We start from the raw sequence: 15,495 nt of genomic DNA, 5'->3' as shown, positions 1-15,495 counted from the left end.
AGAAGGTGAAGGGACGACAACGTTTCGGTCCATCCTGGACCATTCTCAATCGACTTGAGAATGGTCCAGGACGGACCGAAACGTCGTCGTCTCTTCTGCTGCTCTGTCCACCCTAGAAGATATTTCCTTTTCATCCAAAAATTATTATGGACTTACTTCTATCTGCAGTGTTTTGTACAAGTTTGCTGTTGGTAACCAGTTCTTTCCTATTTGCTTGTCTAAATTCTACTTCGTGTTGGTCATTTCTGGTTTTGATTTCCAAACACACTTCCTTGATTGTCTCTTTCTTTTACAACTTGTGCAAATTTTTTTTTTTTAATTTCCTCTTTGTACTTTTCTAGTTCTTTATTAACCTCCTCTATGTGAGTTCCTTTTTGCTTATCCTTACTTAACTCTATGTTAGCCCTCAGGTGTCCTTGGAGTTGTTCACTATATGAGTCTATTTTCTTGTTAATTTCTTCAAAGTCATCACTCTTCACTTTCCGTATCTCATTGTCTTTTACTAGTTCCTTGATTTGCTCCTTCTGTCTCTTAACCTTATCAGTTAAGGCAGTAATTTTCTTAACTTGGTGAGGAATACTTCCTTTTAAGGTGCGAAACTCACTCTGAGAGTTCCATTTTCTTCTTCTAATTCAAGTACTTTTTTCATACTTCTTTAGCATGTCCTCAATAATCTCTACCCTGCCAAAAAACCTCCTTTCATTATATCATGTGGTGAGAGTCTTTGAAATATTCATCTATTTGTGTGTTTACCTTGCCCGTGGTGGCGGCCATCTTTGTTATTGACGATCTTTTGTTTTGGAGTATAAACGTTTCTAACACAGAATTGTCACTCACTTTCACTTATTTCTTGTATCTTATTTACATTTCAACTTTCCTACACCTTTATTTAACCTGGGACACCATTTACAGCACTCAACCTGTTCTCAATACTTTGGCAATTTGATATTTCTGGAGCAGCGACTCCTGCCACCTGGCGCTGCTGAACTGAACTGTGTGTGTGTGTGTGGGTTTTTTCTCCTCACCTAGTTGTACTCGCCTAGTTGTGCCTGCTGGGGTTGAGCTTCAGTCCTTTGGTCTCGCCTCTCAACTGTCAATCAACTAGTGTACAGGTTCTTGAGCCTATTGGGCTCTATCATATCTACGTTTTAAAGGCGTATGGGGTTTGCCTCCACCACATCACTGTCTATAATGTTTTCCTTTTGTTAACTACTCTGACACTGAAAATCATTCTTTCTAATATCTCTGTGAGACATTTGAGACCTAAACTTCCACCTATGTCCCCTTGTTCATGTTGTTATTGTTTGTTGTTTTAGATTCAGATATTCAGAACAAAAAGTTGCAAGTAGCACAGGCTATGGTGAGCCCGAAGCGGACTTACCTGGTACAGGAGCGGGGCTAAAATTGCTCCTTGTTTGTGTTCCAACCATGCTAAATAATTTATCTTTGTCCGCCCTGTCAATTCCTCTGGGAATTTTATAGGTGGTGATCATGTCTCCCCTTACTTTTCTGTCTTCCAGGGACGTGAGGTTGAATTCCCATAGCCTTTCCTTGTAACTCATACCTCTCAGCTCTGTGACTAAGACTGACGTACCTCTGAATCTTCTCTAACTTTTTCTTGTGTTTTACTAGGAATGGACTCCATGCTGGAGCTGCACACTCCAGGATTGGTCTCACATAAGTTGTATTATGAATGATTCGTTACACAAGATTCTAAAGGCAGTTACTATGTTGGCAAATGTTGCATACGCAACTAATGATATCCTTTTGAAGTGGGCTTTTGGGGACAGGTTCGGTGTGATACAGTGTGTGTGAGTGCGTGTGTGTGAGTGCGTGTGTGTGAGTGCTTATGAGTGAGTGCGTGTGTGTGAATGCGTGTGAGTGCGCGTGTATTTGTGTGAGGCAGTGTCCTGGGCTTCCAGGTTCCCACCAACCAGTTGCTGGCCAGCTCTGGGGAGGGACGGCAGCGCCCCGCTCCTTCTCCCCTCTGTCCTCCCGGCCGACCCTGGCCTCTGCCTCCCCTCAGGCTCGCGTCTGCTTTCATATCTGTTCTCGGTGTCGCGATAAGAAACTAAATAAACTCTGCAGTTCCTTTATAACAGTTGTTTTAGCGAGTGTGGTACAGGTGTTGGGAACACGTGAAGCCCACGCTTGGGCAGCTGCAAACACACCTCTTAAAGAGGGTATGCTGGCATCTGCGCCCCCAGCTGACTCCCGGAACCCGCTGGCCGGCGCCACTGTTCGCCTCTCACAGTGCTAGTGAGTCCAGCTCACTAGCTCTCTCTTGTGCATCTGTACTGTGTTGGCGAGGTTGATCTGACGCCCCCCTACATCTGTACAGTGTTGGCGAGGTTGATCTGACGCCCCCCTACATCTGTACAGTGTTGGCGAGGTTGATCTGACGCCCCCTACATCTGTACAGTGTTGGCGAGGTTGATCTGACGCCCCCCTACATCTGTACAGTGTTGGCGAGGTTGATCTGACGCCCCCCTACATCTGTACTGTGTTGGGGAGGTTGATCTGACGCCCCCCTACATCTGTACAGTGTTGGCGAGGTTGATCTGACGCCCCCTACATCTGTACAGTGTTGGGGAGGTTGATCTGACGCCCCCCTACATCTGTACAGTGTTGGCGAGGTTGATCTGACGCCCCCTACATCTGTACAGTGTTGGGGAGGTTGATCTGACGCCCCCCTACATCTGTACAGTGTTGGCGAGGTTGATCTGACGCCCCCTACATCTGTACAGTGTTGGGGAGGTTGATCTGACGCCCCCCTACATCTGTACAGTGTTGGCGAGGTTGATCTGACGCCCCCCTACATCTGTACTGTGTTGGCGAGGTTGATCTGACGCCCCCCCTACATCTGTACACTAGGAAGCCAGACCTTATAAGTCATAATGGGCGAGAAAAGTAATTGACTACACTTACAGGACACAGTTACATGCACCCAACAGTATCACAACAACTAAGGCACTCTAACTATTAAGAATTATTGTCAAACTATTTATGAGTATGACAACACATTTATTGATTTTTAAGTCGTTTTTATATAACTTTTGTGTAAACTATAGTGACAAGTTAGCTGTGACACGCTGGATAAACCAGCGTAAACCAAGACTGCCAAATGCGATTGACTGAACAGTAAACTCGTACACAGTGCGGCAAATTAATGATCTTAAGAACATCAACGGAGAAACAGGTCATATGTTTGTCAGTGATGACCACCCGATCTGCTCCTGTGTATAAGAGGGAGCTGCCACGGGCTCCCAGACCCCGAGTGGTCAACATTTTAAAATAAAACATTAATTGATAAAGCCGCGTAGGCTACTGGAGGTCCCCTGAGGTCATCATCAGTCTTCTATCAACTCTTCATCAGATCGCCACAAGCCCACACACTCAGACCCCCACAAGCCCACGCACTCAGACCCCCACAAGCCCACACCCCCCAGACCCCCACAAGCCCACACCCTCAGACCCCCACACCCTCAGACCCCCACAAGCCCACACCCTCAGACCCCCACAAGCCCACACCCTCAGACCCCCACAAGCCCACACCCTCAGACCCCCACAAGCCCACGCACTCAGTTCACCACAAGCCCACACCCTCAGACCACTACAAGCCCACACCCTCAGACTACCACAAGCCCACACCCTCAGACCACCACAAGCCCACACCCTCAGACCACTACAAGCCCACACCCTCAGACTACCACAAGCCCACACCCTCAGTCCACCACAAGCCCAGACCCTCAGACCCCCACAAGCCCACAGCCTCAGACCCCCACAAGCCCACACCCTCAGACCACCACAAGCCCACACCCTCAGACCCCCACAAGCCCACAGCCTCAGACCCCCCCACAAGCCCACACCCTCAGACCCCCACAAGCCCACGCACTCAGTTCACCACAAGCCCACACCCTCAGACCACTACAAGCCCACACTCTCAGACTACCACAAGCCCACACCCTCAGACCACCACAAGCCCACACCCTCAGACCCCCACAAGCCCACAGCCTCAGACCCGCACAAGCCCACGCACTCAGACAACCACAAGCCCACACCCTCAGACTACCACAAGCCCACAGCCTCAGACCCCCACAAGCCCACGCACTCAGACCACCACAAGCCCACACCCCTCAGACCACTACAAGCCCACACCCTCAGACCACCACAAACCCACACCCTCATACCACCACAAGCCCACACCCTCAGACCCCCACAAGCCCACACCCTCAGACCACTACAAGCCCACACCTTCAGACCACCACAAGCCCACACCCTCAGACTCCCACAAGCCCACACCCTCAGACCACTACAAGCCCCCACCCTCAGACCCCCACAAGCCCACACCCTCAGACCACCACAAGCCCACACCCTCAGACACCCACAAGCCCACTTTCATAAACGCCCACAAGCCCACACCCTCAGACCCCCACAAGCCCACATCCTCAAACCCCCACAAGCCCACACCCTCAGACCCCCACACCCTCAGACCCCCACAAGCTCACACCCTCAGACCCCCACAAGCCCACACCCTCAGACCACCACAAACCCACACCCTCAGACCACCACAAGCCCACACCCTCAGACCCCCACAAGCCCACACCCTCAGACCACTACAAGCCCACACCCTCAGACCACCACAAGCCCACACCCTCAGACCCCCACAAGCCCACAGCCTCAGACCCCCACACGCCCACACCCTCAGACCCCCCACAAGCCCACACCCTCAGACCCCCACAAGCCCACGCACTCAGTTCACCACAAGCCCACACCCTCAGACCACTACAAGCCCACACCCTCAGACTACCACAAGCCCACACCCTCAGACCACCACAAGCCCACACCCTCAGACCCCCACAAGCCCACAGCCTCAGACCCCCACAAGCCCACGCACTCAGACAACCACAAGCCCACACCCTCAGACTACCACAAGCCCACAGCCTCAGACCCCCACAAGCCCACGCACTCAGACCACCACAAGCCCACACCCCTCAGACCACTACAAGCCCACACCCTCAGACCACCACAAACCCACACCCTCAGACCACCACAAGCCCACACCCTCAGACCCCCCACAAGCCCACACCCTCAGACCACTACAAGCCCGCACCTTCAGACCACCACAAGCCCACACCCTCAGACCCCCACAAGCCCACACCCTCAGACCACTACAAGCCCACACCCTCAGACCACTACAAGCCCCCACCCTCAGACCCCCACAAGCCCACACCCTCAGACCACCACAAGCCCACACCCTCAGACACCCACAAGCCCACTTTCATAAACGCCAACAAGCCCACACCCTCAGACCCCCACAAGCCCACATCCTCAAACCCCCACAAGCACACACCCTCAGACGCCCACAAGTCCACACCCTCAGACCACTACAAGCCCACACCCTCAGACCTCCACAAGCTCACACCCACAGACCACTACAAGCCCACACCCTCAGACCACCACACAATCAGACCACCACACCCTCAGACCCCAACAAGCCCACATCCTCAAACCTCCACAAGCCCACACCCTCAGACCCCCACAAGCCCACATCCTCAAACCCCCACAAGCCCACACCCTCAGACCACTACAAGCCCACACCCTCAGACAACCACACCCTAAGACCACCACAAGCCCACACCCTCAGACCACTACAAGCCCACACCCTCAGACAACCACACCCTCAGACCTCCACAAGCCCACACCCTCAGACCACTACAAGCCCACACCCTCAGACAACCACACCCTCAGACCACCACACCCTCAGACCACCACACCCTCAGACCACCACACCCTCAGACCACCACACCCTCAGACCACTACAAGCCCACACCCTCAGACCCCAACAAGCCCACATCCTCAAACCTCCACAAGCCCACACCCTCAGACCCCCACAAGTCCACATCCTCAAACCCCCACAAGCCCACACCCTCAGACCACCACAAGCCCACATCCTCAAACCCCCACAAGCCTACACCCTCAGACCCCCACAAGCCCACATCCTCAAACCCCCACAAGCCTACACCCTCAGACCCCCACAAGCCCACACCCTCAGACCTCCACAAGCCCACACCCTCAGACAACTACAAGCCCACACCCTCAGACCACTACAAGCCCACACCCTCAGACCTCCACAAGCTCACACCCTCAGACCCCACAAGCCCATACCCTCAGACCACCACTAGCCCACACCCTCAGACTACCACAAGCCCACACCCTCAGATCACTACAAGCCCACACCCTCAGACTACCACAAGCCCACACCCTCAGACCCCCACAAGCCCACATCCTCAAACCCCCACAAGCCCACACCCTCAGACCACCACAAGCCCACACCCTCAGACCACCACAAGCCCACACCCTCAGACCACCACAAGCACACACACCCTCAGACCCCCACACGCCCACACCCTCAGACCCCCACACGCCCACACCCTCAGACCACCACAAGCCCACGCCCTCAGACCACCACACGCCCACACCCTCAGACCCCCACAAGCCCACACCCTCAGACCCCCACACGCCCACAGCATGCGTGAGTGGTGACGGGGGGGAGCTAGGATGGGAAGCGTGAACTAGGAGTGGTGGTGGTGGGCCGGAGTCCAGGAATAATTAAGAAGGCCACCGGAGGCGCCATGGAACCCAGGTGAGTCCTCGCCTTGTACCTACACTGTCTCTCACCTCTCTACCTTGTACCTACACTGTCTCTCACCTCTCTACCTTGTTCCTACACTGTCTCTCACCTCTCTACCTTGTACCTACACTGTCTCTCACCTCTCTACCTTGTACCTACACTGTCTCTCACCTCTCTACCGTGTACCTACACTGTCTCTCACCTCTCTACCTTGTACCTACACTGTCTCTCACCTCTCTACCTTGTACCTACACTGTCTCTCACCTCTCTACCGTGTACCTACACAGTCTCTCACCTCTCTACCGTGTACTTACACTGTCTCTCACCTCTCTACCTTGTACCTACACTGTCTCTCACCTCTCTACCTTGTACCTACACTGTCTCTCACCTCTCTACCTTGTACCTACACTGTCTCTCACCTCTCTACCGTGTACCTACACTGTCTCTCACCTCTCTACCTTGTACCTACACTGTCTCTCACCTCTCTACCTTGTTCCTACACTGTCTCTCACCTCTCTACCTTGTACTACACTGTCTCTCACCTCTCTACCTTGTACCTACACTGTCTCTCACCTCTCTACCTTGTACTACACTGTCTCTCACCTCTCTACCTTGTTCCTACACTGTCTCTCACCTCTCTACCTTGTACTACACTGTCTCTCACCTCTCTACCTTGTACCTACACTGTCTCTCACCTCTTTACCTTGTACCTACACTGTCTCTCACCTCTCTACCTTGTTCCTACACTGTCTCTCACCTCTCTACCGTGTACCTACACTGTCTCTCACCTCTCTACCTTGTACCTACACTGTCTCTCACCTCTCTACCGTGTACCTACACTGTCTCTCACCTCTCTACCGTGTACCTACACTGTCTCTCACCTCTCTACCGTGTACCTACACTGTCTCTCACCTCTCTACCTTGTACCTACACTGTCTCTCACCTCTCTACCGTATACCTACACTGTCTCTCATCTCTCTACCTTGTACCTACACTGTCTCTCATCTCTCTACCTTGTACCTACACTGTCTCTCACCTCTCTACCTTGTACCTACACTGTCTCTCACCTCTCTACCTTGTACCTACACTGTTTCTCCCCTCTCTACCTTGTACCTACACTGTCTCTCACCTCTCTACCTTGTACCTACACTGTCTCTCACCTCTCTACCTTGTACCTACACTGTCTCTCACCTCTCTACCTTGTACCTACACTGTCTCTCACCTCTCTACCTTGTACCTACACTGTCTCTCACCTCTCTACCTTGTACCTACACTGTCTCTCACCTCCCTACCGTGTACCTACACTGTCTCTCACCTCCCTACCGTGTACCTACACTGTCTCTCACCTCTCTACCTTGTACCTACACTGTCTCTCACCTCCCTACCGTATACCTACACTGTCTCTCACCTCTCTACCTTGTACCTACACTGTCTCTCACCTCTCTACCTTGTACCTACACTGTCTCTCACCTCTCTACCGTGTACCTACACTGTCTCTCACCTCTCTACCTTGTACCTACACTGTCTCTCACCTCTCTACCTTGTACCTACACTGTCTCTCACCTCTCTACCTTGTACCTACACTGTCTCTCACCTCTCTACCGTGTACCTACACTGTCTCTCACCTCTCTACCTTGTACCTACACTGTCTCTCACCTCTCTACCTTGTAACTACACTGTCTCTCACCTCTCTACCTTGTACCTACACTGTCTCTCACCTCTCTACCTTGTACCTACACTGTCTCTCACCTCCCTACCTTGTACCTACACTGTCTCTCACCTCTATACCGTGTACCTACACTGTCTCTCACCTCTCTACCTAGTACCTACACTATCTCTCACCTCCCTACCTTGTACCTACACTGTCTCTCACATCTCTACCTTGTACCTACACTGTCTCTCACCTCTCTATCTTGTACCTACACTGTCTCTCACCTCTCTACCGTGTACCTACACTGTCTCTTACCTCTCTACCTTGTACCTACACTGTCTCTCACCTCCCTACCGTGTACCTACACTGTCTCTCACCTCTCTACCTTGTACCTACACTGTCTCTCACCTCCCTACCGTGTACCTACAATGTCTCTCACCTCTCTACCTTGTACCTACACTGTCTCTCACCTCTCTACTTTGTACCTACACTGTCTCTCACCTCTCTACCGTGTACCTACACTGTCTCTCATCTCTCTACCTTGTACCTACACTGTCTCTTCCCTCTCTACCTAGTACCTACACTATCTCTCACCTCCCTACCTTGTACCTACAATGTCTCTCACCTCTCTACCTTGTACCTACACTGTCTCTCACCTCTCTACTTTGTACCTACACTGTCTCTCACCTCTCTACCGTGTACCTACACTGTCTCTCATCTCTCTACCTTGTACCTACACTGTCTCTTCCCTCTCTACCTAGTACCTACACTATCTCTCACCTCCCTACCGTGTACCTACACTGTCTCTCACCTCTCTACCTTGTACCTACACTGTCTCTCACCTCTCTACCTTGTACCTACACTGTCTCTCACCTCCCTACCTTTTACCTACACTCTCTCTCACATCTCTACCTTGTACCTACACTGTCTCTCACCTCCCTACCTTGTACCTACACTCTCTCTCACATCTCTACCGTGTACCTACACTGTCTCTCATCTCTCTACCTTGTACCTACACTGTCTCTTCCCTCTCTACCTAGTACCTACACTATCTCTCACCTCCCTACCTTGTACCTACACTCTCTCTCACATCTCTACCGTGTACCTACACTGTCTCTCACGTCCCTACCGTGTACCTACACTGTCTCTCACCTCTCTACCGTGTACCTACACTGTCTCTCATCTCTCTACCTTGTACCTACACTGTCTCTTCCCTCTCTACCTAGTACCTACACTGTTTCTCACATCTCTACCTTGTACCTACACTGTCTCTTCCCTCTCTACCTAGTACCTACACTATCTCTCATCTCCCTACCTTGTACCTACACTGTCTCTCACATCTCTACCGTGTACCTACACTGTCTCTCACGTCCCTACCTTGTACCTACACTGTCTCTCACCTCTCTACCGTGTACCTACACTGTCTCTCACGTCCCTACCGTGTACCTACACTGCCTCCCTTAGTGCTGCTACGTCTACACCCGAGGTGTTGACCATCACAGCTCTCACCATCACCACCATATGGAACATCACCATGAACATATTTACTGCTTCTCTAACATCAGTTACCACATCAGCAGAACCCTCAGTGTAGTCCTCGTCAGGATAGGTCATGGTTCTTGTATATGATGATGAGTAACCCCCACCACCTCACTCTACCATGTTAAGGATACAATGACTAGACTTTCTTATATAATAAGTGTAATAATATATAGAGGTATGATGACTGTTTCTGGAGGTTATATGTATAGTGAGATATAACAATTATAGTTATTATGTCGCACTGTACATTATTTAGGGAGATAGATTAGACTAAAACCTATTTTTCCCCTAAATTTCAGGGAAATTGTCCCTAAATTTTCAGGGAAATACTATATTTCAGGGAAATATAGCATTCCCTGTGATCAGAGAGAAATAATGGTTGGAGTAGGTAATTGGCTCTTAAGGTATTCCAGAGACAACAACACTGTGTCTGACAGTGTGTTTTCTATTCAATTTCTTTCTTTATTGTGCACCCCATACCCTTCCCGTGGGCGGTAGTGGGAAGGGTTACAGAGGCACATAATGGGCTCAGGGACTGAACCACAGAGTTCATTTAGCTCAGCAAGTGACAATATCTTGACGCTAGTTATACACTTGTTAATGTTACAAACTTATGGCAGCTTTACAGTCATGTGCTCCACACCCACCCAACTGGGCGGCAGCTTTACAGTCATGTGCTCCACACCCACCCAACTGGGCGGCAGCTTTACAGTCATGTGCTCCACACCCACCCAACTGGGCGGCAGCTTTACAGTCATGTGCTCCACACCCACCCAACTGGACGGCAGCTTTACAGTCATGTGCTTCACACCCACCCAACTGGGCGGCAGCTTTACAGTCATGTGCTCCACACCCACCCAACTGGGCGGCAGCTTTACCAGTCATGTGCTCCACACCCACCCAACTGGGCGGCAGCTTTACAGTCATGTGCTCCACACCCACCCAACTGGACGGCAGCTTTACAGTCATGTGCTCCACACCCACCCAACTGGGCGGCAGCTTTACAGTCATGTGCAGGATGCGCCTACAGTAAGCAAACTTTGGGTACTTAGCTAAGTTTCCCGGCAGTACATCATTATGGATGAAGTACTTCCACATTTCTTGGACACCATTGATGGTGTTATCTCTGAACTCCGCGATTTTTTTCACATTCCATTATATAATGACGCAATGTATGCGAATAGTTCTGCTGACAGAGTTTACAATTAGTCAGAGTAACTACAAGTAACTCCCAAAGGTACTTGTAGCCGAGCCTAAGCTTAGCAGTGGTAACATCTAGAAGTCTGCTAACCTTATTGGATGACCCATAGACGTGCGATTCTTTTTGCATAATAGAATGATGATAGATTGAGGAACTGGTGTGAATTTCACTTTGCCTCAAGTCTACGAGATTTTGTTGATGTTCCCGGAATATTACAATTCCCTCTTTATGAGCAAAAGTCTTGGCCAACTCATCAGTTCTATCATGAATTCGGTGACCAATATGGGAAAGGATCCACAGGAGACAAAATATGACTCTATCATTGATTATTTCATTATATCTGTGTCTAGCTTCAGACACAAGCACGTCACAGTTATGCTTTAGGGAGTTGAGGGCAGTCAAAGATGACAAGGAGTCACTTACAATTTTGGAAGCTCCCCAGTTACATAGCTCATATTATACAATTCAAGCAAGGGATTCCTTGGCACTAGCAGAAACATACGCAGTATGCCGTTAGTAACTCCATCCTCCCCGGGTGATGAAGCTCTGCCTTTAAAAAGAGTCTAGTTCGTATTCAGTAAAAAGAATGTCACAGTCCTCCTCTTTTGCCCACGCCAAATATGGTCCCTTTTCATTGATGACGACAGAAATTATTCTTTTGCCAAGCAAAAACTGACCATTTTCAGGGGTGACAACAGAACTCACCCTTGCCCAGACCCGTTAAAACGCCTGACAACAGAACTCACCCTTGCCTAGACCCATTTAAACGCCTGACAACAGAACTCACCCTTGCCCAGACCCGTTAAAAAGCCTGACAACAGAACTCACCCTTGCCCAGACCCATTTAAACGCCTGACAACAGAACTGGGGGAGGGGGGAGAGGAAGGGTCCTCCCAACACCTCCCCACACACACCTGGCCAGGAGGTCCTCCACACACACACCTAGCCAGGGGGTCCTCCACACACACACCTGGCCAGGGGGTCCTCCACACACACACCTGGCCAGGGGGTCCTCCACACACACACCTGGCCAGGGGGTCCTCCACACACACACACCTGGCCAGGGGGTCCTCCACACACACACCTGACCAGGGGGTCCTCCCCACACACACCTGGCCAGGGGGTCCTCCACACACACACCTGACCAGGGGGTCCTCCACACACACACCTGGCCAGGGGGTCCTCCACACACACACCTGGCCAGGGGGTCCTCCACACACACACCTGGCCAGGGGGTCCTCCACACACACACACCTGGCCAGGGGGTCCTCCACACACACACCTGGCCAGGGGGTCCTCCCCACACACACCTGGCCAGGATGTCCTCCACACACACACCTGGCCAGGGGGTCCTCCACACACACACCTGGCCAGGAGGTCCTCCACACACACACCTGACCAGGGGGTCCTCCACACACACACACCTGGCCAGGGGGTCCTCCACACACACACACCTGGCCAAGGGGTCCTCCACACACACACACACCTGGCCAGGGGGTCCTCCACACACACACCTGGCCAGGGGGTCCTCCACACACACACCTGGCCAGGGGGTCCTCCACACACACACACCTGGCCAGGGGGTCCTCCACACACACACACCTGGCCAGGGGGTCCTCCACACACACACACCTGGCCAGGGGGTCCTCCCCCCACCCACCTGGCCAGGGGGTCCTCCCCCACACACACCTGGCCAGGGGGTCCTCCACACACACACCTGGCCAAGGGGTCCTCCACACACACACACCTGGCCAGGGGGTCATCCACACACACACCTGGCCAGGGGGTCCTCCACACACACACACCTGACCAGGGGGTCCTCCACACACACACACCTGGCCAGGGGGTCCTCCACACACACACACACCTGGCCAGGGGGTCCTCCACACACACACACCTGGCCAGGGGGTCCTCCACACACACACACACCTGGCCAGGGGGTCCTCCACACACACACACCTGGCCAGGGGGTTCTCCACACACACTCACCTGGCCAGGGGGTCCTCCACACACACACACCTGGCCATGCAGGGGGTCCTCCACACACACACCTGGCCAGGGGGTCCTCCACACACATACCTGGCCAGGGGGTCCTCCACACACACACACACACCTGGCCAGGGGGTCCTCCACACACACACACCTGGCCAGGGGGTCCTCCACACACACACACCTGGCCAGGGGGTCCTCCACACACACACACCTGGCCAAGGGGTCCTCCACACACACACCTGGCCAGGGGGTCCTCCACACACACACCTGGCCAGGGGGTCCTCCACACACATACCTGGCCAGGATGTCCTCCACACACACACCTGGCCAGGGGGTCCTCCACACACACACCTGGCCAGGGGGTCCTCCACACACACACCTGACCAGGGGGTCCTCCAGACACACACACACCTGGCCAGGGGGTCCTCCACACACACACACACCTGGCCAGGGGGTCCTCCACACACACACACCTGGCCAGGGGGTCCTCCACACACACACACCTGGCCATGCAGGGGGTCCTCCACACACACACCTGGCCAGGGGGTCCTCCACACACATACCTGGCCAGGGGGTCCTCCACACACACACACCTGGCCAGGGGGTCCTCCACACACACACACCTGGCCAGGGGGTCCTCCACACACACACACCTGGCCAGGGGGTCCTCCACACACACACCTGGCCAGGGGGTCCACAACAGGTCTGGCGTGTTCAGTGTTCTGCTTTAAAGCTGGAGGGAAACACCCAGCGTCATCACACACTTTACCCTTCTCACTCTCACCTCACACTAGTGTGTCTCACTCTCACCCTCACACTAGTGTGTCTCACTCTCACCCTCACACTAGTGTGTCTCACTCTCACCCTCACACTAGTGTGTCTCACTCTCACCTCACACTAGTGTGTCTCACTCTCACCTCACACTAGTGTGTCTCACTCTCACCTCACACTAGTGTGTCTCACTCTCACCCTCACACTAGTGTGTCTCACTCTCACCTCACACTAGTGTGTCTCACTCTCACCTCACACTAGTGTGTCTCACTCTCACCTCACACTAGTGTGTCTCACTCTCACCCTCACACTAGTGTGTCTCACTCTCACCTCACACTAGTGTGTCTCACTCTCACTCTCACACTAGTGTGTCTCACTCTCACCTCACACTAGTGTGTCTCGCTCTCACACTAGTGTGTCTCACTCTCACCTCACACTAGTGTGTCTCGCTCTCACACTAGTGTGTCTCACTCTCACCTCACACTAGTGTGTCTCGCTCTCACACTAGTGTGTCTCACTCTCACCTCACACTAGTGTGTCTCACTCTCACCCTCACACTAGTGTGTCTCACTCTCACCTCACACTAGTGTGTCTCACTCTCACCCTCACACTAGTGTGTCTCACTCTCACCTCACACTAGTGTGTCTCACTCTCACCCTCACACTAGTGTGTCTCACTCTCACCTCACACTAGTGTGTCTCACTCTCACCCTCACACTAGTGTGTCTCACTCTCACCTCACACTAGTGTGTCTCACTCTCACCCTCACACTAGTGTGTCTCACTCTCACCCCTCACACTAGTGTGTCTCACTCTCACCCTCACACTAGTGTGTCTCACTCTCACCTCACACTAGTGTCTCACTCTCACTCTCACACTAGTGTGTCTCACTCTCACACTAGTGCGTCTCACTCTCACCCTCACACTAGTGTGTCTCACTCTCACACTAGTGTGTCTCACTCTCACCTCACACTAGTGTCTCACTCTCACCTCACACTAGTGTGTTATTACCTTACATTTACTTGGGTTGAACTTTAGTAACCATTTGTTGGGCCATTCTTTCAGTTTGTTTAGGTCATTTTGTAGCCTCATACTGTCGTCCTCTGCCTTAATGCTCCTTATAATTTTTGCATCATCAGCAAACATTGAGAGGGAAGAGTCTATTCTCTCTTGGAGATCAGTTACATATATCAGGAACAGTACAGGTCCAAGAACTGATCCCCGAGGGACTCTACTGGTGATGCCTCGCCACTGCGAGACCTCATCCCTCACAGTGACTCACTGTCTTCTGTTGCTTAGGTACTCCCTTATCAAGTGGAGTACCTTCCCTTTCACTCCTGCCCGCATCTCCAGGTTTGTGCAGTAGTCTCTTATGTGGTACTGTGTCAAAGGCTTTCTGGCAATCCAAAAATATGCAGTCTGCCCATCCCTCTCTTTCTTGTCTGATTTTTGTTGCCTGGTCGTAGAACTCAATTAATCCTGTGAGGCATGAACTGCCATCCCTGAACCCATGCTGATGTTGTGTCACAAAGTTCTTCAGCTTCAGATGTTCCACTAGCTTTTTTAGCGCAATCTTCTCCAACACCTTGCATGGTCTGCAAGTTAGGGACACTGGCCTGTAGGTCAGCGCCTCCTGTCTATCACCTTCTTAATTATCGGGACTACGTTAGCTGCTTTCCAAATTTTTGGCAGTTCCCTTGTTTCCA

At 52.2% G+C, this 15,495-nt stretch overlaps 3 protein-coding genes across 7 annotated transcripts in view; 2 read left to right on the top strand and 1 right to left on the bottom strand.

Annotated features, from left to right (window-relative positions):
- Positions 1-239: 239 nt before the first annotated feature.
- LOC138360471 (uncharacterized protein PF3D7_1120000-like) lies at positions 240-1,645 on the bottom strand. Its single transcript, XM_069320263.1, has 2 exons — positions 1,595-1,645; positions 240-605 (listed from the first exon to the last, which is right to left on the bottom strand). Exons 1-2 carry the CDS (start codon positions 1,643-1,645, stop codon positions 240-242), a joined length of 417 nt encoding a protein of 138 aa, XP_069176364.1.
- An 83-nt stretch (positions 1,646-1,728) lies between these two features.
- On the top strand, positions 1,729-6,185 carry LOC138360456 (proteoglycan 4-like). The gene is made up of 2 exons (XM_069320260.1): positions 1,729-1,790; positions 3,377-6,185. The coding sequence occupies exons 1-2, from the start codon at positions 1,729-1,731 to the stop codon at positions 6,183-6,185; spliced, it is 2,871 nt and encodes a 956-aa protein (XP_069176361.1).
- Positions 6,186-6,507: 322 nt separating this feature from the next.
- Positions 6,508-15,495, top strand: part of LOC123759720 (carboxypeptidase D) — a 298,163-nt gene continuing 289,175 nt past the window's right edge. For all 5 annotated transcript variants that reach the window (XM_069317610.1, XM_069317603.1, XM_069317599.1 and 2 more), the window contains exon 1: positions 6,508-6,646. In XM_069317610.1, coding sequence (XP_069173711.1) covers positions 6,636-6,646 — 11 coding nt within the window. In that variant the 5' untranslated portion in view covers positions 6,508-6,635. The remainder of the gene's footprint in view (positions 6,647-15,495) is intronic.

This window comes from Procambarus clarkii, chromosome 8 (genome assembly GCF_040958095.1).
Source record: "Procambarus clarkii isolate CNS0578487 chromosome 8, FALCON_Pclarkii_2.0, whole genome shotgun sequence".
NCBI lineage: Eukaryota > Metazoa > Arthropoda > Malacostraca > Decapoda > Cambaridae > Procambarus > Procambarus clarkii.
The sequence above is the reverse complement of the archived record's forward strand: the minus strand, read 5'-3'. Positions and strand labels throughout refer to the sequence as shown.

Excerpts from the sequence above, each read along its gene's own strand:
- LOC138360471 (XM_069320263.1), bottom strand. The coding sequence starts at position 1,645 with ATGGAGTCCATTCCTAGTAAAACACAAGAAAAAGTTAGAGAAGATTCA. Across the intron at positions 606-1,594 it reads AAGTTAGAGAAGATTCAGAG|AGTGAGTTTCGCACCTTAAA; the intron begins GTACGTCAGTCT and ends TGGAACTCTCAG.
- LOC138360456 (XM_069320260.1), top strand. The coding sequence starts at position 1,729 with ATGTTGGCAAATGTTGCATACGCAACTAATGATATCCTTTTGAAGTGG. Across the intron at positions 1,791-3,376 it reads AAGTGGGCTTTTGGGGACAG|ATCGCCACAAGCCCACACAC; the intron begins GTTCGGTGTGAT and ends ACTCTTCATCAG.